Below are 24,274 nucleotides of genomic sequence, written 5' to 3'. Positions count from 1 at the left end.
AATAGGTTTTTATAAAGGTAACTAATTTATTTTTTTTAATATGCCAATATACAATGAAATTTTTAAAAATAATAGTATTTTTAACATTCATTTTTCATACATAATCTAATTATTAATAGTTGTAGTGTCGTGATCAAAAAAAGGTTGAAAATTACTTACTATTTTCAGTGGCGTAACTAGGGGTGCAAAATTCTGCTTTAAAAGAGTAGTATTTTTATTCTACCTTCAAAACAATATATTTTTTTCATTATACATTTTGAAATGTGTATGATTTTGTTTATTTATACCCACTACGTTTCTAGTTTCTACGTTTAAATGTAACGACGAAATTATGAAAATCTTAAATAGTTCCATCATTTTATTGTTATTAACGTTGTACGTTAATATTGTACATTCCATAAATTTATCATTTTTTTTTTTTTAATTGATAAAAAGGCGCTTTTTTTCTAAGATTGTCAAGGGCGCTAATGAGTCTTCCTACTACGGTACAGACTATAGTTTTCTTATTATTTTTACCACGAAATTATTTGCACCGTAGTAGGATAATAACATGGCTAAATACACATTTAGCCATGGATAATAAATAAATGATTAATGAAAAATATATATTAATATTATTAAAATAATTGGTAGGTACCTAATCAGTGGTATTATGTGTAGTTAGTTCATGCGTTATTTTTGGCAAACATAAGTTTAATATGTACCGTACTATTTATAGAGAAATATTACTCTATGCATAGTGTACTTGTAATTTATATTATTGTAAGAATTAACAGGAAACTAAATTACTATCAGTATTTTCTACTTAGCAGGTAATATAAATCATACATTTTATAATATAAAAATATAAAATAATATTAGAAATCAACCAGATTGATACGCTCTTCCAGCTCAGAATCGTTTTGTTTAATTCTTTCATATCAATAACATGAAAAGTTGGATTTATCCACATTCCACCATGATATTGGACATTAGTCATAAGAAACATTTACGTATTAAATAATAATAATAATTATCCGTAGTTGTAGCATATAAAAGTTATCATTACCATCTTAACTATTAATTTTGGTCATTGATCACCAAACATCAAGGATAGACCAGACTTTGATTAAAAAACTGTGAAACGTGATCATAGATGATAGAATTTAAATACTTCATGACATTACTTATGAAATGTCAATAATCATTAATCATTAATCAATACGACAATAATTTAATTATCTATTCTTGTGACCATGATTATTATATCTTATCATCATGAACGCTTATCATCGACCGCTGCTAACTGCATTGTTTTCTGTGACCGCACGATTGTGACGTGTTTACCGTGGAATAGATTAAATGATAATGATTTGGTTTTGGCCCAAAAAATTCAATTGCCGGAACGTCTCTCGTGAGTCGTGAAAGGTTATTGTGTTCTAAGGTCAAGGTTTTTCTTCTTATGACCTCATGATTGACTAATTTTCGTACGTGGTAAAAGTAGTATGGAAAGTATTAACGGCGATAAAATACAGAAGACACTCGTGACACCGGGCATTGGTGGTCAGCCTACTTTCTCCAACGGAACAAAAGTAAGTCGAAATAAAAAGAAATCATTTTCCTGTTTCGGGTTCTTTGAAGTGCACACATTTATTAATTTTTTTTTTTTGTAGGTATCGTTTCATTTTGTAACGCGAATTGTTGGCAGTAACATTGTGGTAGACGATAGTTACAAATGGCCCAAGCACATGGAAATCGTTTTGGGAAAAAAATTCAAATTAGAAGTCTGGGAAACTATTTTGAAGTCAATGCGTGAAGGAGAAATTTCAAAATTTATTGTTCATAAAAGTGTGAGTATACAATTTTTTTAAGCATTTATTACAATTATTACCAATTATTTTTTATTTAAATTGCGTGTGCAGTTCATTTTGTTGCATGTTACATATGGTTAATTCAGAACAATATTAATGTATAGTAAAAATAGAAATTAAATAAGTAACTTTAAATTATAACCTATTATATTGCATTTTTATTAACATAAATATATTAATTTCAACACATGAAAACATATTTTGATTTATACCAACTATACCAATTACCTATTTAATGTTTTTTATGTTTCTTATTAGTTTCGGAAAACTTAAATAATTATAATTGAATTATTAAAAAAACTGACTTTTACTATTCAATTATACTGTGGATTATTGAATTAAATATGTTTTTAAATAATAATTTATTATACATTTAGAACTATACTTATGGTAATAAACTAATACATAATTAATTTGATAAATGCTCTTTTATCCTATCCAAATGTAATATAATAGTGCCTTTTAATAGTATTTCCCTATTTAATATTTATTATTCAATCTTTAAAGATATCCACTACTTAGTTATTAAAATGTTTAAGCTTTAATGACATTTATTTTAATATTTACTTTATTTACTTTTAAATAATAATTATACTCGAGAAAAAAAAGGCCATATGTAGTTAAGTATAATTGGTGCTTCTCATGAAAATTAAACTACTTAAAATGGAGGACAATTCATTAAAAACTTGCAATACCTTATGGAAATAAATAAATAATCTTTGAATATATACTTTATATTTTTAATTTTTACTTTTCTATTTACTGATGTAGTAAATTAAACTTAAACCTAGTACTTCTAAAGTACTGAACTTAATTTTATTTTTTATTCTTTTTTTTATGGTAAGTAATGTTATTCAAATTGATCCAAAAATGGAATTTAATATTAAAGTAATATGAGACTACTTTTCTCATTTTTTAAATAAATAATAAGCAAATTTATTTTAATATTATTAATTATATCAATGTAAAAATTGTGATTAATATCAGATATTAATTACTGAATAGCATGCATAATGAAAATAAATATATTGGTGTATTGCGATTTCTCTTTACAACTACTGATTAATCTATTAAATTTGGTTTGATTATGCCTTAAACTTACTGATTACTTATATTTATTGTTATTAGAACTGTTACCTATTAAATTTTATTTAATGTAATCATACATTATTCAGTTTTTATTATTAATGAATCATTTATGTATATATAGGTTCATATTTTTATGTAATATGAAATATTATGTAATATATCATAATTTATAATTAAATGGTTATTATGGCCATAGTTCAATTAAATTGTAGTATTTAATTGTGTTATAAACAAATAAATATATATTTCATGTTATATAATAAATCAAAATAATTAATGTTAGTATAGTAATGATAGGTGCTATTACAAATTTAATTATTATGTAATATAGATCTTTAGAAATTACATTATAATAGTTGGTAGGCATTTAAATGTAATATTGTATTGAAATACTTAAATTCATAATTATATTATAAATTAATATTTGTTTTGTATATTAAAATATTATATTTTATGTAAAATGTAAATTATTTATGTAATACGATTTCTTAATTTCTACATTTAAGAGGTTGTCGTATATGCATGTGTTATCTTATTAATTCTAACGGAATTTTCAGTCATATACCTTTTGGCAGTCTTGAACTGAAGTAGGCTTTTTTGAGGAAATTGTCTCAAGACCAAAATGGGTGGATAGGTACTGTGCAATGGATTTAGTATGATTACGTTTTTAATAATAGTATTTAAACTAGTAACTAAAAAAAAAATTTTGATTAAAAGCTGTAGGTGTATGGGTGGTTAATTGGTAGTTTGCATCAGGTCTGAAAATTATTTAGTACGTTACTATTTCTGGGTTCTCAATAGTTAATAAGACTGCTCTACTATATTAAGTATTTATCTTTTAACCTCAAAGACCATGAATTAACTGGCTGTAGATCAAACTCACTGTAAACCATAAAGTATTGTAATTTGATAAGTAGGATTGACAATATTATTTAAAAAACCTTAATTAATAAAATATAATTATATGCAATAGTTATCCCAGATTGATGGAACATAACTCTACTTTAATTTGGTGACAATAAATTTTACCATTGCTGCTGTTTTACCTTTTAAATTATATTAAAATTATTGTTGCCTCAACATTTGTTTCATTGTCCTATATACTAATGACTTGTTAGCAGTTAATAATATTACGTCTTATAGATTATATATATTATTAACACATATAACAATACCTAAATTAATATTCAGCTGTTTCAATTTTAGTATTGTTAAATATATTAATTTAATTTTTAACAAACTTGTAGGCAAGGACATTATCTGTGTGCTCTTACTTATATTTTTAACATAACATTTTTTAAATGCTTATAAATTGCTTGAAAATTATAAATGTATAAATATAATATGATATAATATTGTATAAACCTTACAATAGAATATAGATAATGTTCTTACTAAGAGGCAGAAACTGCTGAACACAAGTTTAGTATGTTGTCCATTTGAAGGAAATTAACAATGAGAGTGTGATGTATCAAATTTATTATTTTCATGTATTATTAGCTACTTAAAATTATGAATTGTATTGTTTGGGCTTTTGAATAAGTAGTTGTTATTTCATTTTGAAGCAATTATGACACCTATCGATACTTTCAGACAAAGATATACTTACTAACCATAGTTAATGTTGTCAACTTGTATGTTATGGGAGGAGGAATGTCTTTTAATAATCTAATACTGGTACTAAAAAAAAAATACAAATTATAAATATTGTAAGTATAAAAATTAATATTCAATAGTTTTAAATTGTAGAAATGTTAAGTTGAACAAAGATGCATAATCAACTGATTCCACTCCCTTTATATTACCTAATAAATAATTACATTCAATTATACATTTTAAGTAAACTTTAGAGTAGATACAAAAAAAGTAGTGAAAAAGGTTTTGAACAAACTGTAACGTTTTTCGTAATTTTCCAAAAAACCTAATTGTATGATCTCTATGCCATTTATGTATAATTTCTTACCTAGCTGTCACAAAAACTACTAGTATTGAAACACGTGCGCATACAGTTTACAGAGTCTTTAAATATTGTTTTACTTAACATACTTTATTTTCAATTTTGACCACTTTGCCTATTACATCTTAAATAGTAACCGACCTTTATGCACAATGAATATCTATTTATGTAATGTTCACAAATCAACAACATAATTGATTATGGCTGGAAAAATTTGTAAGTCTATAAATATAAATATAATACAAGTATTAGAAAAAATAGTATTGTTTCTAGACTTTAAAAGCTAATAAATGTACCTATTTGAGTTTCACTTGTTTATTATGAAAAATAGTTTTTCACAATTTTGGTGGTTTTTAAAGACCTCTTAATATACTCTATAAATTTCATAGGTATAACATAATATTTACATTTTATTATGGTAATAAGTTATAGAACATCTACGAGGTCAACAAATCCTAAAGGTCGACTTTTATCGATTATGTATCTATATGTAACTATATTGGATTATGTGGTTATATAATATGTAATTAAAATATTTGCAAAAATTTTCCGGTAGTCTAACATTATTGTTATTAATAGACAAAATATTAGAAACTGTATATATGTGTAGAATTGATTAAAAATGTAAAAGAATTGAATTTCTGCGCATGGATTTTGTGGGTATTTCTCACTGTAGTTAATCGAGGCACACCAGCCGCTAGTATAGTTATAATCTAACAAAAAAGGCAAACATTCCAAAAAAATCTTAAATAAATATATTTGGAAAAAATGTTAACCTTAAAGTTTATCTTAAGGTTGCGAGAACCATTACTTAAAGGTTATTCCTCGAGGAAATTGATTATTATTCATTGATGAGTAAGTGTTGAGCGTATTTAATGTAATTATGGTATAAGTACCAACTTCTGCAATAATATATAGTAAATATAGTATAATTTCATCGTAAATTATCGACAACTTGATCAATTATTTTATGAACGCAGTATACTAGATAACTTAAAAAAATTGGCTGCATTATATTAGCTTATAACGATTTATTTTTATTTTTCATTCATTTTAGATTTTGAACGGAGCGATAAATGTATTGATTTTAGTGATATTTGTTTTTTAATTTTAATATAATATAAGGCTTATTATAAGTTATTTTTATAGGTAAAAAAAAATACATAGGCACGTTTTTTGTATGAGCATTTAAAGTTCAAATTTTTACAGAATTTGCCAAAATCACGAAAATTAGTAAACAAGTTTATATTTAAAAATGCATTAATTGTTCAAATTTTTTAACTAAGTTCCTCTTAAGGTACCTCATAATTATGTAGTTCATATTGGGACCCAAATGTCTATAAAATATACGTATAGACATATTATTATAATATAAAAAACCTTTTTTTAAATATCTAAGATAATATTGGTATATATTTGTGATCCATTTCTGATATCACATTTATGATAATTTAGTAAAAATGCTTTATTCTTAAAATTTGATGATAATTTCTAGTAGCGCATACTGGGTATGTTAAACTGTAGAAAGTAAAAAATTAATTTTCGAAATATTCACCGACAAGTCACTTGTACCAGTATTTTATAAACATAATATAATTTTTAAAAAAATAACTCTTTTTGGCCTGTTTAAAAATTTACATTTTTGTGAAGTTTTTTGGGGTTTTTTTATAAATATTTTGACATTTTTCTACTCGGTAAAATTTTTTTACCGATTATTGTATGTTACTATTTTTGTTCTTAGTAAAAAGTTTGAAAATATAATACAAAGAGCTTTTATGTGGTTTTTAGAGAAGTTAAAAACAAATTAGAAATTATCTACAAAATATTTCTATTATTTTGAGGTATTTAATTTTAATATTCATTTTTTTTATTAATTGAAAATATAATACATGTTTTTCTTATAAGATTTTCTTCTAAGAGTTACATAAAAAAGTTTTTTACGAACCCATATTAAAATTTGATGAAGATTTAAAAATTCAATATTGGTGCAATTGAATATTTATAAATAAAATATATATTTTTATTATATTTTAATTTCAAAATTTAAATTTAGTTATGTTATAATTCAAAAATTTTAGCAATTTTAAATTTATATCTTAATTTACTCCATTATGTTTATTATTATATATTATACACAATACAATAAAATGTTCAATATATTTAGATTAATTGTAAGTTATTTATACCATGAATATATTCATACCGATACGGTACGTCAGTATTGACTCATAATAATTATTTTATAACATTATATATTTTATCTATGTTTTGAAAAAAATAGACCAAGCTATAGGTACTATATGCAATATATAGGTGTATATTAAAATGTCTTTAGAGATATAGGCTAACAGAATATCTCCGTTCAGAATTATTTTTATGTACAAAATTCAATTATTTATCTTTGTTATTATATATTTTCTGTTATTAAATAATAGATTCTATGTTTTATTCATAAAAAATATTTATGTCTATATAAATAATAAATATACAATTCTAAATTAATTTCACGAAACATTGGTACCTATATATTATAAACTTATAAAACGTCAAAATGTATATTAAGAACAATAATTGATGCATTTGATTATCAAAATAAAATGTTGTTTTACTGTGCCTTTAAAATTTGTAAGACAGTTAAATGTTGAAACTATTAAACAATTATGTTAAGGTATTTAAAATTTTTTTAAATTTCAAAAAGAAACTGATACTGAATAAGACTTAATATACTTAACTCATCGACAAAATTAATGTAGTTTAAAAATGAACCATCCTATATATTTTGTAGCGTAATTAAATGGTGTACTCTTGTTTTATACAAGTTTGATATAAATATATAAATTTACTTCAGTGTAGCCGCAGCTTAATTGTAGTGTATCTACTAAAATATGTATATGATCATAGAATTTATTATTGTATACTGTCTTCTTCTACTCGCGATTCATTTTTTCGTGCACTTAACATCTAAAGTTCAAACCGTAAACATATCTTATTTTCTTTAGTGAGTTTTCAGTTCCTCAACAATTTATTTGTCAAATAAAGAACTTAACTAAATAATCAAGTATGTTTGCATTATAAATTTAATAGTTTTTTAAAAATAATAAAACGATATAAAAATAATCAAGTATATTTTTTAAAATATAAATAAATTATATATATATTAATATAATAAGTTACATATATAGCAGCAATAATAATTCTATCCATAGAAAATAATTATATTCAATATTTTTTCCAAGTTTGATATCTAGAGAATAATTGCTAAGCAAGACAAAATCGTTAAATCTTTTAACTAGTTAAAAAATTAACCTATTATACTTTAGTTAAATAAGTACTTAATTATACCATTAAAATATATATCCATCGTAAGTTTATAATTAACTATTAAGATCTTTAAATAATATTATTAATGTATTATGCACTTTAAACTATAATACAAAATATATAACTTTCGTTTTAAAAAATTGAAAATATTAACTAATTTTTATTAAATGCTTGAATTATTTTTAAATTTTAAATTTATTATTTTTATTTATCATAACTATAATTATATATAATTATTGATAAAACAGAGAGTGAGTTAATAGTTCGAGGTCATTTCTTCAGAAATTATCCAAACCATCCAAAATATACTATACATAATATTATACTTTTAATTTTTCATAAATATACAGTTTTCTAAGTTGTAGTGAATGATAAACAATTATGTACAATATTAAAATGTATATTAATACCTTATACATAATTTTAATATTTTTTTTTTCGATATAATTTAGAGTAAATTTTTATTCTATAATTTATTTATTTAACTTTCTCGAATTATTAACTTGACTTTAAAAAATAGAAAATATACTGTAATTATTAAGTGTTGAATTATTCATAAAATATTCCTATAAATAAAGATAATGTCAATTTATGGATGATAATATTCTAGTTCTAAAAAGTATTTACAATTTTAAGATGACATAATAAGAAAAATTGATAATTAAAAAAAAAAAAACGATTTACACGACATAAGTGTACATTATTTTTTTGATTGAATGAATCATTCATTAATGCACCTTTTATATTTATTAATGTTTTAACTTTCTGGCATTGTTTGATATTTTTGTCCTATTATTTTATACAATATTTTTTTATTAATAGTCTAAATACTAATTTAAAGTCTTAGGTAATTCTAAACTTGTATTTTATTTTATATTTATCAAACCTATTAAAATTAGTTTTTATTCATTTTTAAGTATATTCTTCTATTTATAAGTTTAAAATCGAAATAAGTTTATCAGTGAATACTAAATAATATTAACATACATTTAATGTATTGTGATCGTGTTTTGTTACTGTTGAAATTTACTATTGATTCTGGTTCTATAAATTATACAATATACATAATGGTGTACCTATCTAATAATACAATAAATCATATTTTACATGAGAAAAGAAACACATTCCTGTATTATTGCGTATATAGTAAGGTTTGAATATTTTAAATATTAAGAATACCGAGATGTTTGCTTTAAACTTACGAATTGAAATTTATAACTACATTGATTGTGAAGTTTGTGTACACCTATTAAAATGTCTTTAAAGTGGTTTTCTTTTTTCAAATAAGTGATCTGCAGTGTTTGTAGTGATTGTTCTTATTAAAGTTTATTTTTGTTTTGTTTTGTTTTAATTAACAGGTAAATTAAGATTCCAAACGATTTTTTTTTTTATCATGGATCATTGGCCAAAAGATGTTGGAATACGCGCTATTCATTTCGTCATACCGTCGTTGTATGTCGATCAAACTGATTTGGAACAATACGACCAAGTGTCAGAAGGAAAATATACCGTTGGTCTGGGCCAAAAGCAAATGGGGTTCTGCACAGACCTCGAAGACGTGAACTCGCTGTGCCTGACAGCAGTCAGTCAGCTTGTCGAGAACAACGGCATTAATTATGCGGATATAGGTCGCCTAGAGGTGGGCACCGAGACCATAATCGATAAGTCGAAAAGTGTGAAAACAGTTTTGATGAAGCTATTCGAGCCCAGTGGTAATTTCCACGTCGAGGGTATCGATACGACAAACGCCTGTTACGGTGGTACGGCGGCCCTATTCAATGCTCTGTCGTGGATGGAGTCGAGCTCGTGGGACGGTAGGCTGGCCGTGGTAGTCGCGGCCGACATCGCGATTTACGCCAAGGGTAACGCGCGTCCGACGGGAGGTGCCGGCGCCGTTGCAATGCTGATCGGCCCGAACGCCTCATTGGTGATCGAGAGAGGCCTGAGAGGCACGTACATGAATCACGCGTACGATTTCTTCAAGCCCGATCTGACATCCGAGTACCCGGTGGTGGACGGTAAACTGTCCATCGAGTGTTACCTGAACGCCCTGGACCAGTGCTACAAGTCCTATCTAAGCAAATGCGGAGACGGTACCAACGTCAATCTGAATGGGTTCGATTCCTTCGTGTTCCACACACCGTACTGTAAACTGGTACAGAAGTCCCTGGCTCGGTTGTACCTGAACGATTTCGTGAATAGTGGCGCCAAGGACGAGGACTACCCGGGGCTAGACCGATACAAGGACGTGCACCTACCGTCCACATTTTTCGATCGGGATATCGAAAAGACGTTCATGGAGCGCAGCAAGACCGTTTACGAGGACAAGACCAAACCATCGCTGTTGTTGGCGTCGCGCGTTGGTAACATGTACACGGCATCCGTGTACAGCGGATTGGTCTCATACCTGGTGTCGTTGCCGCCTGAACACCTGCCCGGCAAGAAAATCGGCGTGTTCTCTTACGGGTCTGGTTTGGCTTCGTCTATGTACTCGATCAGGGTCGTCGACAACAATTTGTCGAGTCTGATCGGTAACCTGAAGAAGGGCATCGACCGTCTGGAGGAGCGGATACGCCTTACGCCCGAACAATTTACGGAAGTGTTGGAAGTCCGGCAGAAGTCTTTGCACCGAGCGCCGTATGTGCCAGTCAGCGACAAGGACCAACTGTTCCCAGGCACGTGGTACTTGTCCAGAATAGACGAAATGCACCGACGGTATTACGAAAGAAAAGAATAGGGCCTCGTAAAACATCTTTATAATAGAATACGTATTTATATAACCCCAGTGGAAAAGTATTATTTATCGATGGCCGATAAATATGTAAATCGCGTTATTCCCTGTACATCAAGCAAATAATAATTAGTGTTGGTTCTTTTTAAAATGCATTGTTAATTTTAAGCAAAAATCTTTGTACTTGTTTAGTTATAGTATTGGTTTATACATTTTTTTTATATACATAATATGCATGTATATACCTATTATATATAGAGTTATGTATTTATTTTTCATTAACATGGTATTTTCCATTAATATTATCATACTCTTGGTGTGTGGGTTTTATTGACAATAATTATAATATTAAGTCGTTAATGAAGTGGTGCTGATGATTGTTAATTTTTTTTTAAACTACAGACATGACAAATTTAATTTTTTTTTTTTTAATATTGTAATTTTTAAATCATGCCTTATTTAATAGATTATCCACTTCAGGTTTTAAAAATCAAATGCATTTATACATTTTCTTCAAAATTTTAAATAAATATATTTTAGTGGGTATTTTGATTTTAAAATTGTATTAATCACGGTTTTTCTTGCCTTTATAATTCCGTAAAAAAATTAATAAACATGATTTTTAAATGAACCGGTTTAGTTATGAAAATATATACCTATTACCTATATTTCAATTAAGTGTATACCATGGGTACCTAACAATAAATTATAGTACAGTGTGTTCAAATAATAGGTAAAACTTGACTAAAAAGATTTCGTTGAATAAATAAAATTAAAAACTTTGAGTTACATCGTATTAATATATATTATGATTTATTGCATATTATGCAATAATATGTATAATATGTAATTAATTGAGAAATATAATTTTTTTTCGATGTTTAATAGATGTAAAACTATAAATAATGGGACAACTACTAAATCTGTAAATACTTATACTTATTGGCCATAAATCATAAGTAAGTAGATTTACAACTATAATTTTAAATTGCCAAACAAATATTAAACTTTTTTTTGATTAAAAACATCGTGGAGGACATTGCTGGTTTTAATATTTTATTACATCAGCGTTATATTATTGTTTTTTTTTTTTTGGAAACACTAGAAACAAAAAAGTATTTCATGATCAGTGGCGAATTCAAGGGGAGAGTTATATTTGTAAGGCATAATATAAAATCCTAAATATCGTGTTTATAAAATTATATAATACTTATGATTTATAATAATATGAATAATGTCGGAATGTCCACTCCAAAACAATTTTAGATCCACCACTAGCCATTATGTTTTGTGCCATAATATAATATTGAACTATACATTGATTTGTGTATTAATAGTACTTTAAAATAAAACACATTTTTTTCAAGATTGTTGTTGATATTTTGATTTAAAAAAAAATCCTATATGGATAAAATGTCTGCCAAATATAATTATATTATGATAATGAAAATATATATTGTAAACTGTAAAATACTATTATGTGTAGTATTTGATTGCAATATTTAGTTTAGTAGGCATAGGTTCTATTGATAAAATGTATGTAAGTACATCATATAGAATTAAATTAAATTGTAAGTAATTATTGCAAAAAAATTTCATACGAAAATATTATAGTTATGTCTCTATACTTTGTTATTTTAATTTAAAATATTGAAGGAAATCTATTGTATTTGTTTTTAAAATCCATACACATCACCGAGTAGAATGACTAAACTTAAGACTCATTTTGTTATTATTGATAGGCAGTGGTGTATATAGAAATTAATTTCAGGGGGGTTAAAAAAAAATTTCCATTCTTAAATTCCAATTAATTATACAATCAAAATCAATGCCCGTACCAACCATACATTTCAGGTGGGGGGTTTGAACCCAAAAAACCCCCCTATGTACGCCACTGTTGATAAGTATTCAAAATTTTAGTATTGATGAATATTTTCAACGAAACCAAGAAACATTTAAATCTGTATACCAATTAGGTACTTGTGTTATAGATATATGCTTGAAATTGATTTCCCGATTACTTTGCAGAAAAAAATGGTTTCAATGTTTCATCTAAATATGATCACACATATAGATCATCACGATGAGTGATTACTACTGATGAAACACAAGTGCCCTATTCTAATTGGTACCTCACAATCACAAATCACGGACATATTATTAATTGGAAATTAATGTAATCTTTTGATTACTGAGGATTTGGAATTATTGACTACCATTTTTAGATTTTAGTCTATGCTACAATAGTACAACATACATTAACCTTATAGAATGCATGTAAATTGTTCAGCGAAAAACAAACCTTGACTTGACGAACAATTTCCGCACAATCGCACGCGATACTGCAATAGTTGAGCCAGCCTCGATGGGGTGTCGCGTGGCGATTTGTAGTCTTGTAAAATCCACTTGTTCTATCGTTGAGCAGAGTATACTATATTATAATATACTATTGATATACAAATTTTACTTTGGTCTTTAGTATTTTAAGTATTCAAATCAAAGAACTATAAATATATAAGTCCTTTATACAATATAGTTTTTGCGTGTTAAGCACAGCAGTAAAATTCTTAAAAAATTGAAAAAAAAAACATTTTGAGGGTGGCTTTGTCAAACCAAAGTTTGTGGATCAACTTTAAAAATTCAAAAAAAAAAAAATTTTTTTGGAGTATTTTGATACATAAAAATCTAAATTCGGATTAGTCTATAAGTTAGGTATATAAATGTTTAAAAATTAGGCGAGCGGAGTACCTACCTAGCAGACAACAATTTTGCAGAGTATCCCACTACTCATCTAAACTTCATCAAATACTATTATAACTCATAAAATATACACGTCTGGATTTCGATTTTTATGTAAGTATCGACATACTCTGAACAAATTTCTCCACACATAATGAGTCTAAAAAATAATAATAGGTTCCTATTTAAATTTTTAAAATTGATCTCAACCCCCCCCCCCCTCCCAAAAAAAAAATTATATATAAAATACTAGTAATTTTATATGAAACTTTCTTATTAAACATTTTGAGTAATATGATAAATGGGTGAAGCATATATTTTGAATCATCATGTATACATCTATATAAACTGAATTATAGTTTAAAATGAACGTGGACCGCCAGTTGTAATAATGCAATTTATAAGTGCATGATACGAGTTGAATAAATTAACAAATAAGAATTAAATATTTGTTAACAGTTGGTAGCGTCTTATCCGTTCATTTCCAAGACGTTGCGGGATGCTGGTCGCACGTCAATTCCCAGCACCAGTCATTGTTGCACAGCACAACTTCAAAAGAACGGCACCGGTTATGATGACCTCAACGATTTACTAGCAGATCCAGCGGATTTGGAATTCACTATAGGTTTTTAAAAATTATTGAAACAATGATACCTAAATATCTAACAACAGTTACCTATAGCCTGTAGGTAACTGGTGTTAGGTATACTAGTTTTATAATTCCTCGATCGATATATTATTCTGGATGGGAGCATATGAGTTGCGTCCCGTAAAAGAGGTATACACAAATTGCGTCCCAAAAAATCCAGGACACAATTAGTGTATTTTAATCAGCGGTTCTTAAACAACTAACAAAAATAAATAAATAATAATTATAAATATAATTACAAATCTATAATTGTTAATGTATTTTTAACACTGACATCAATACTTTCTTTTAAATTTCGATGCATTCGTTTAGCTGGTCTTTCATATAACCCTTATGTACATTTTCATTTAAGATAATTACTTACAATTTGCCGATTTAGATAGTGCATCGTGGTTGTGCTCAGTGTCACTCACGTTAAGTAAAATATCATCATATTCGTTAATTTTTAAATATGCTGTACACGTTTTCGAGGTACATTTCCAACGTTGTATATTATTAGCCAATCATTTATGAAAATAGAACTTATACTCCTCAATTATTTTCAAATGCTTTTGTTTTCAACCTATAATATTTTGCACTTCCATTCTAAACATATAAAAACTAAACAGTTATCACAGCTCACGTAAGTATATGAAAAAGTAAAAACTGAGTAAGAACGAAGACTGAACTGCAGTAAAAGATATACTACACTCAACAATTATTAACAGTAGATACTATACCTAATCAAGTATTTTATATCAGCTTGGTAAATCTAGAACATTGCAAAACTAAATGGTATTTAGTATTTACACATGAATATGTTACAAAGCTTTACCGATATAGTATAGGCAAAATAGAGGTCGTCTTTTATTGTTCACGATGACAATAAACAAACTTACTTATTTTATTAATTATCAATAAGAAATCGGTAACAAAATTCATCCATTATCGTAATTTATTTTATCATCAAAACATAATATCAGAGCCCAGGCTGGCTTATAATTAATACATCACCCTTGAAAACGAAATAAAAGTTCTGCTACCTAACCAAAATAGAGGGACGCAATTCGTGTTACCTTTTTTATGGGATGCAACTAAGGTGTCCCGTTCAGGATATAGATTAATATATATCATATATAATATTTATATATATTATTATTTTTTAAGTAGGATGTTTGTATTTGATAACTTTCGGTGAGGAGTAGTAGTGAGATAGGTAATTATTACCCTTAGGAGTTAAATAATTGTATACCATTAAGAGAATCTAGGGAAAAAAACCTCAAGAAACAAAACCTGCAACTTATTTACGTATACTATTTAATAAGTATATTATTAATTATACAGTTATTTAGTCAAATATGTATAATCTTAAATAAATGATTTTTTTTTAGCCCAACATAAGTTACAATTAATAAAAAATATTATTGGTAGTTAATAACTAAAAAAAATTTTTCATATATGTGCAACAAGTATATAATATATTAACATATGACTTATTATATTTGACCTGTGCAAATGCAAGATAACGAAACTGACTATTAAAATTTAAAATTTAATAATATCTTTTGAAATAAGTATAGGTATATTTAAAATTTAACTAATTTACATTTCAAAATATTCATCTTGTATACATACACAATCTAAGTGTAGGACATAAATTCAATTGATTTCAAGATACAGTAAATCAGTAAAACCTCCTTATAACGGATTCGCTTAGGATCAAGTGATTTTTCCGTTATAGAAAAACAAAAATATACCAAATATATATTATACAAAATTATTGTTGTTTTTCATTGTGAAGGAGATTCCCATCTTATAAGAAATCCATTGTAAAGAGGTTTTACTGTATGTTTTTTATTTAAAAATATTATGCTATTTAAATTTAATTTATATGATATTTATTGACATTGCACTGATGAAATTCACTGAGACCCTTTCTAAGGTTAAGATATAAACTTTTATGTAATATAATTTCAGTACATTTATCTCCAGTGCTTGAATTGGAAAAAAACTTGAAGGGGGAGTGGGGACTCAGTGGATGTTGGATAAACGAGCGTTCCACACAAAATTTACTGTCACATTACCATGGGGGGTAAAGCCCCCTACACCCCCTTTCAGACATCCATAAGCCTAAAAGTCATTAAATTTATTATGTAAAAATATTTTAAAAGAAAGAAACACTTATTTATATTTATTACATCATCCAATGACATTATAATTTATATTACGATTTATAAAGATATAATCCATAAAATACAATATTTATTATTTATGAAATAATCACAGATATATATGTTTATACTTCTGTGAGCATAATACTTTCTTAGATTTTACGGTAAGGAATTTTAACAATCAATTTTTTTTTCATAGCCGATACAAATGTACAAATAGTAAATGTTGAGTTCCCAGCGTTTCATTTCAAATAAATAGAAGGGGTATGCTAAAAAAAATTTTAAAAAGAAGGGAGACTCCCCCCCCCCCCCAATTCAAGTACTGTTTATCACCATTCTTCAGTGTTTCAGTAAGACAGTAATTCAGTGCTACAGATTTAGAGTAGGTTTTTAAGAAGGAAATTATTAAATCAAATAAAAATACTTGTATTATAATTATAAATAATACATATGTGTAATTAAACATACCCACTAGGAAATATTTACACATTACACAGAAACAAAAAATCTATATAATAATGAAAATTAGCAAACTTCATCTTATAACACTTAAATGTGTCTTTTATATTATCTATTGATAGTATTATATGGAATTACGATTTACGAAAATATTTGAATTAAAATGTATGTCCATTTAATATTATTTTTGACAACTGCTACGTCTAGTAATGAAAATTAAGGCTAAATTGAGTTCTGACAAATTCGTTTACATAATACTAAAATATAATATGAATACTGACAGAATACTAGTTCCTTTTTTTTAACCACTATATGAGGAACTTCTTTAGTACTGATGATATTCAATTTAACGTACAAATAGATTTGTTGAAGATCGAGGTTCCTGGTTCATTCGAAAAGGAGACTTGGCTACTGGATGAAAATGAAAAACGAAACACAATACCCGAACTTAAAGAAGCCGGTAACGAATTATACCACAAAGGTAAATACAAAGAAGCCGAAGAAAAATACATGTTGGCTCTCGGATTCTTGGAACAAATCATGATGAAGTAATTACTTGATTACCTATAGGCTATAATATAATAATTTTAATCAAAACTGTTTTTCCAGAAATTGATTATACATTATTTTTTTTAATACTTGTAATTTAAATATTTTGTACCTACTTATATAAATATACAAATAATTAATAATTTGCATTATTGATATTATTATCTTAAAGACTTAAACCGCGTGAAAAAGAATGGGACGAATTAAACAAAATAAAGACTCCACTGTTACTAAATTTGGCTCAATGCAAGCTTATTTCCAAGGATTATTACCAAGTCATAGAACACTGTACATCAATTTTAGAAGACGATCCTGGTACATACGTATTATTGTATTAATATCTTTTATAATTACTGTAGATATCTCTTAAACATATTGCAATGAAAGTTTATTTTCTTTCAGATAACGTCAAAGCATTATTCAGACGTGGAAAAGCAAATATATCCGTGTGGAAAATGAACGAAGCCAGAGAAGATTTAAAACATCTTTCGACTCTGGATCCTAGTATGCAAGTTTCGGTCAACCGATTACTTTGTCAAATTAACGAAGCATTGAAGATAAAAGACGACGAAGATAGACAAAAATTAAGAGGAAAGCTTTTCTGAAAAACTGTTTTTCATTTTAATTATTAAATTATAATATTAATGTTATGAAAATATTAATATTTATTTCGGTTTTCTTTTAACACGACTCGTGATTCATGAATTTATTATTCATGTTTTAGGTAGGTAATCATTTATGCATAATATAAAAATGTATAAACCCTTTATTTTTCAAACTGTTATTACTCACTATTGTAAGTTAATAGTTTTACATGAGGTTATCTATATTATTATACAATGACCTTTTATAATTATTTATAATACCAGTTACTTCAATGTATTTTTTTTTTTAATCTACAAACATCAAATATGAAACAATCTATACATCGTTTAAGACAATGTCAGTTTAACATTTGTTATTTCCATGGTCAATTTGTAGCGAAATTTATTTTTGCATTTCTCAATTTTTAGCCAAACTGTTTAATTTAGTAGGTACCTAAACATAACCTATAAGAAAATTTTTAAAAAAGTATATAAATCTAAAGCCGTATGTAAGTTTTAATTAATGTTTTATTTTTCAAATATAGTCAACCAAAATAAGGGGTACTAATAATTTTTTTTATATTTTATTAATTACAGAAAACCTTTATAGTATATGCAGACCAACTGCATTTACATTTTCTTACTAAAAGGTTTAAAAGGGTATGATGCTTGCCTTTTGTAAGACGTTAGACTTCAAAATTAGAAGTATGAAAAACAGTTTTGTTTTAGTTTCTGTAACATACTTTAATAAACTATAAAAAAGGATAAAAAATATCTTAAAGGAGACAATAGTAGTTTTACTTACATCTTCTCTATATTACAAGAGTGTCTATATAGGAAAAGGAAATATATTTTCTTATAGATTTTATTTTATTATATTATATATTTATTTAGGATTTTAACACAAAATCTATATTTTAAATTTTAAATACCAGAGAGCAGTCGACTAAAGAAACCTGAATAAACCCAATATACGACTGATTAGTGGTGTATTGTAGGTGTATTTTTATTTCCATTTCGTTTGATTTATTATTCAATAAGCCCTTAGAGTGCTGATATATTAAGTTGTGTATTTATTCAGATATATTTGATGTGAACATTTTCTGAAACACTACTTAAATATGTCAATTCCAATTGTTAATAATACATATTTCTATACAATTTATATTTATGATTTTAACATGAATGAAAAGTGATAATCAAATTATAATAATGATGTATTTATAAGTTAACTATACCTATCTATACTTATCATTAATTTAATTTGAGAGCAGTAAATATTACTAAACCTCAACATAATATGTTATTTTCATGAATTGTTACTAAAGTGTATTTCTTATAAATACAATATCTGTTTTTATGTAGACATAAAATTATGATATTATAGTATTATACAGTTAAATTATTTTAAATATTTTGTACGATTTTCTTGTTTAATCTAATACGTATTCTAATATATTGTTAAATTACTCGAATTTGTAATGGTATATATAAATTAATATATAAAGATGTATTTTGTTATAAAAAATTTCCTTTTTTTTTGTTTGTTTTATTTCCTCTTTTGCTATTTGTATTGCAATTCGCAATACTATTATTCTATTATTTATTGGTCAGTAAATTTTTGTATCCATCAAAAATAAAATCCTATAAAAATTGTTCTCTAAAAACGGCGGCATCCGAAATGGTTCCCATACCTGGAAAATGGAAATTGACATCCTAATTGGTTCCCAATATTTGAAGTAGCCGACCCACATCAGAATTGATTCTCGATAAACACTTGAAAAAGGCGAAATACAATTTAATATTGTTATAACTTATAACATATTTCCTATCTTTATAAGTAAAAATTATATTAAAAATATAGCTCATTTCCACTAACCAATAAATGTGGTCTAAATTGCTAAATATACCAGTAGCATTGATTAAATATATTTAAATAATATGTAATCAATGCCAGTAGTATAGAACGAACAACTAATTTCTGTGAATAATTTCACAGCAAGTTCAACAATTGCTTCTATTCTGGACATCCAAACATCTTTCTAATCATGAATGTATCAAAAGAAATCCAAATTGAAACACACCTATGTAATTATGCTGGGCACTAACTAGTTAGAAAGTTAAAGTTATCTTTTAAGTAACTAGTTAGTTTCAAACTTTCAATGTAAATTCACTTTGTAAATGTCACTAAGTAACTAGTTGAGTTTAATATGTAAAATAATTTAATAATCTCATCTAACTAATTAAAACCAATAAATAACTAGTTATTTTTATATTTTTTTTTCAGATAATAATGTATTAATAAATATGATTATTATTGAATATTGAGTATTTTACGAGGTATTTTCAATTTTTAATTGTATGACAAAAATATTTTTTTGTCATTATTTCTTATCAGTTCTTTACACATTAGTATTTCTTGAAATACACGATTTATAATAATTATTTTTATTTTTTTTCATGTTTGAACCGACAGCGCCGTGGAAACTGCTTTCGCATTACTTCCACGTTACACAATTTATAACTACAACGCATAATATATCCTTTCATTACCTACAGGCACGTCGCACGTATCTTGAACCTCATTTTGTGAGGGGCGATTATTTTTTTTAGGAATAGTCCAAATCCTCCATCATACATTTGTACCGGGGTATACTCTTATATAAAAAGGGTTGCTCATTATATATAATTAATAATAAATATTAATAATTAGGGATGATAACTTATAACTGTTATAAGACTTGCATAGTTGCATGTGTTTGTCTATGCCTTCTATTTATTGCTATAGGTGAGCTATAAATCCGTTTCATAACCTAGCTTTTTAATTTTCGTTGTTTTTTTTTTCATATTTGGATACATTTTTTAAGAATAACATATTAAACTTTTTTTCGTGCATAAAAATGCATATTTAGTTAATATTATCAAATATTATAATTAAATAAAAATATAAAAATATCAAATATCCTCTAAGGCAATCGTCGTCGATTACACGTTGACAATCTTAAAAAAGCTCTAGTTGTCTAGTTGTAAATGCAAAAAATGTACAGATATGAAAAATAAATAAAATTTAAATGTGAGTGTCAGAATATTCACAAAAGTTTATAATTTTTTTTAGATGAACAGACGTTGAAACAAGAAGTCGTCGATTAGATGCTGAAATTTTGACGTTGTTTATAACGTTGTATTATATTATATTATTTTTATTTTTTTATTTTTTTTTCATTTTTATATATAATTTAAAATTGTATATGCATATTTTCGATTTTTTTTGGCTTATTTTCTTTTTTTTGTACATATTTTCATGCATATTTTGATAATTTTTCCTCCTATAACTTTTTATCCCTATTTATAACTTATAAGTAATATATATAATAGTAATATATAATGTAAATTATAAACTAAAAAAAAACTAACTTCTAACTTCTCCTCTAACTTAAGTTAGTATTTTCACCAAACTAACTCCTAACTAACAAGTTCGAAATTAGGTAAATTTCAGAAACCGATTTCTATTCTAATTTAGTTAGTTTTTGTAAAAAAGTAACTCAACTTTAACTAGTTGAAAAAAATGACTAACTTGTTCAGCTTTGCATGTGAAATTGCTAAATATAGAGAAACAGAAATGAACAAATACAAAAATAATAAACTAAATAGTAAATTAATTTTTATAAAAAATGTTTGTTATACATTTTTACCTTAATAGTAGATAATACTTATATAACAAAAAAAGAAATGGACGAATTAAAAAGATATTACCTATATTCTATCATTTCTATCCCTGCCTCCTTGGTTAATATATGCAATTTGTAAAACAGTCATGAAGAACCAGCGACTCCGTTAAGTTGAACGTACGTAATACTTATCAGTTTATAACGGTATTTTAGTATATAAATAAATGAATAAGTAAACTTTATAAACATTTTGTTTTGTGTTGAATAATCTTTAAGTGCGAACTTTAAAAAATAATAATTAAAACGTTGTCAAATCCGGAAATAAACCAGAACTGATGACTGACTAAACGGACGGTGTCGACCCAAACCGAACTTCCGTACACAACTGTCCCCATGTTTGAAAATCTAATCATTTTATCCGCAACTTATCGTACTCATACGCCAAAAAAATAAATAAATATAATCCATCGTGATAAAATCAATATATTTATTGCTCCACTCAGATTCTAAAATATATTGTAATGAAACAGAGACTATAATATATTTAACAATAATAACAATCAATAAACATAAAATACAAACGAAAATACACATATAAAACAATATGATTAGTGATAAAGAAAAAACAATAAAAAATAATATTTTTTTTATTGATTTTGAAAATAAATTCTCTTAGCACATAGAACATATTTTACAGAATATAATAAATTACAATGAATAAAATACTAAAGATAAATGCTAATATGAGTTAGTAAATATTTGCAACCCTCTCCGATAAGCTAAAACAAGGTTGTGGTAGAGGAGTTTTTTCAAAAAGACAAAAACACTAAGTATACAACAAATAACAATGATTAGTCATAAAGTTTATACTGCAATTTCAATTTCATTTAAATTTACAAGTTTTAATTACAGCTTAAAATGTCTTAAATTATGAAAGTCAAATACCTATATTAATTTTAAGAATCCTATATAGTTGTATAGCAACAGGATAGAATTTTTTGAACCAACATTTTTAAAAAATTTAGGCATTTTTTTATTAATAACTTTTCTGTAACTATTACAATATTCATGGTTGATGGTAATATAGAATCATGGTTACATTTATAAAAAGCAATTAAAATATTTTTTAAATATAAACCTTTGATATTATTATATTCATTTAGTTTTTGGTGCACATATTCATTATTGGTATATATTGGTTTATTTAACAAGATTTTAATTAGGCTATTTACAGTTAATTTAAAAAAAATTCTTTATAAGTCATATGCCTGAGTGCCTGACACCGCACAATTATTCATTAATTCCATCGCATAATTCAATATTGATCGAACAAGCGATATTTAAATTAGTCTTTTTATTTGTTTATTAAATATATTTTTAACATCATTAAAGATATACCTACCTAAAATAACTTACGTACCTACCTATTGTATTGGTTAAAGAATTTAAATGATTTATTTATTTTTCCATGTTATATACCTAAGTATTTAATTTTATTAACAGAAAGCAAAGCAGAATAATTATTATTGGCTATATTGCCTATATTATGATTCCTTGATGAACCAACAAGTATTCTATATTTTTTTCATCAATATTTTCAAGATTTATGTAAAAATAAATATAATTTGATTTGTCTAGATTTATTTCTAATATATTATTATCTAGCTAAGCCTTAATTTTATTTATAATGATATTTGAATTCAAAAAAAGTGAATCAACTAATTTGTCTTGAATCAAAGTAGCAGTATCATCGCATAGCAAATATTGTCCGCATTTATGTTTAGATCACGGATATAGGTAGATACCATAGTATACGATAGTATCTATATCTGTGGCTTAGATTCAGTTTACCTGTAATAAAAAGAATATGTCGCAGTCCGCAGAACCGTAACTTGAGGTTGAGGTCACCATGTGCACATTGTACCTATCTAATGGCACACTTAAAGAATTATATTAACCCTAACTACTTGCGTTCTATTTGTTAGGTATGAACATAAATCATACATTTTTCCTCTCAGACCACAATATTTTAATTTTTTCAACAAATCAAACGCTTTTTTTTTTACAGTCTTAGATTCTAAGAAAAACCTAACCTATCAGCAGAGCGTTTCTGGTATTCATTTAGTATGTGACCTACTGTATAGGGTATTCGTTTAGTATATATGCATGACCTACCCGACCAATAATTAAATAATAAATAATTGAAAAACAGTCATATTAAACATCATAAAATTAAGTTATTTTATTATTACAGATTACGGATTACATTCAATCAGTCAACAAAATGTCAAGTGTAAAAAAATGTCATAAAATTATTTTATTATAAATATTTCTTAAAAACAATACCAATACCGACACTTATAAAATAGGATATATCATTTTTTTTTAATATTTTTGTCAAATTTTTTTGAAAAATACTTTTAAAAAATATTAGAAATACTTGTATTCGAATACTTTACAAAATAAAGATAACAGATAGTAATCATAGTCATAATAATAATATAACAATCGTGATAGTTACGTGATTT

The 24,274-nt window shown here is 26.0% G+C and overlaps 1 protein-coding gene across 3 annotated transcripts; it reads left to right on the top strand.

Moving 5' to 3' along the window:
* Positions 1-1,289: 1,289 nt before the first annotated feature.
* On the top strand, positions 1,290-18,649 carry LOC132928386 (hydroxymethylglutaryl-CoA synthase 2-like). Of its 3 annotated transcripts, XM_060993010.1 has the most exons (6): positions 1,290-1,571; positions 1,653-1,829; positions 14,147-14,312; positions 17,307-17,493; positions 17,667-17,809; positions 17,897-18,649. In XM_060993010.1, the coding sequence occupies exons 1-6, from the start codon at positions 1,485-1,487 to the stop codon at positions 18,097-18,099; spliced, it is 963 nt and encodes a 320-aa protein (XP_060848993.1). In that variant the 5' UTR covers positions 1,290-1,484; the 3' UTR covers positions 18,100-18,649. The 3 variants fall into 3 exon arrangements, with proteins under 3 accessions (XP_060848993.1, XP_060848991.1, XP_060848992.1); XM_060993008.1 differs by lacking the exons at positions 1,290-1,571; positions 14,147-14,312; positions 17,307-17,493; positions 17,667-17,809; positions 17,897-18,649 and adding an exon at positions 9,576-12,314 and having other exon boundaries at positions 1,691-1,829; XM_060993009.1 differs by lacking the exons at positions 1,290-1,571; positions 1,653-1,829; positions 14,147-14,312; ... (1 more) ...; positions 17,667-17,809; positions 17,897-18,649 and adding exons at positions 7,800-7,954; positions 9,576-12,314.
* The last annotated feature ends 5,625 nt before the right edge of the window (positions 18,650-24,274 follow it).

The sequence above is a fragment of the Rhopalosiphum padi genome, chromosome 4 (genome assembly GCF_020882245.1).
Source record: "Rhopalosiphum padi isolate XX-2018 chromosome 4, ASM2088224v1, whole genome shotgun sequence".
Lineage (NCBI taxonomy): Eukaryota > Metazoa > Arthropoda > Insecta > Hemiptera > Aphididae > Rhopalosiphum > Rhopalosiphum padi.
Note: the sequence above shows the minus strand (reverse complement) of the source record. Positions and strands in the feature narration are given on the sequence as shown.

Excerpts from the sequence above, each read along its gene's own strand:
- LOC132928386 (XM_060993008.1), top strand. The coding sequence starts at position 9,611 with ATGGATCATTGGCCAAAAGATGTTGGAATACGCGCTATTCATTTCGTC.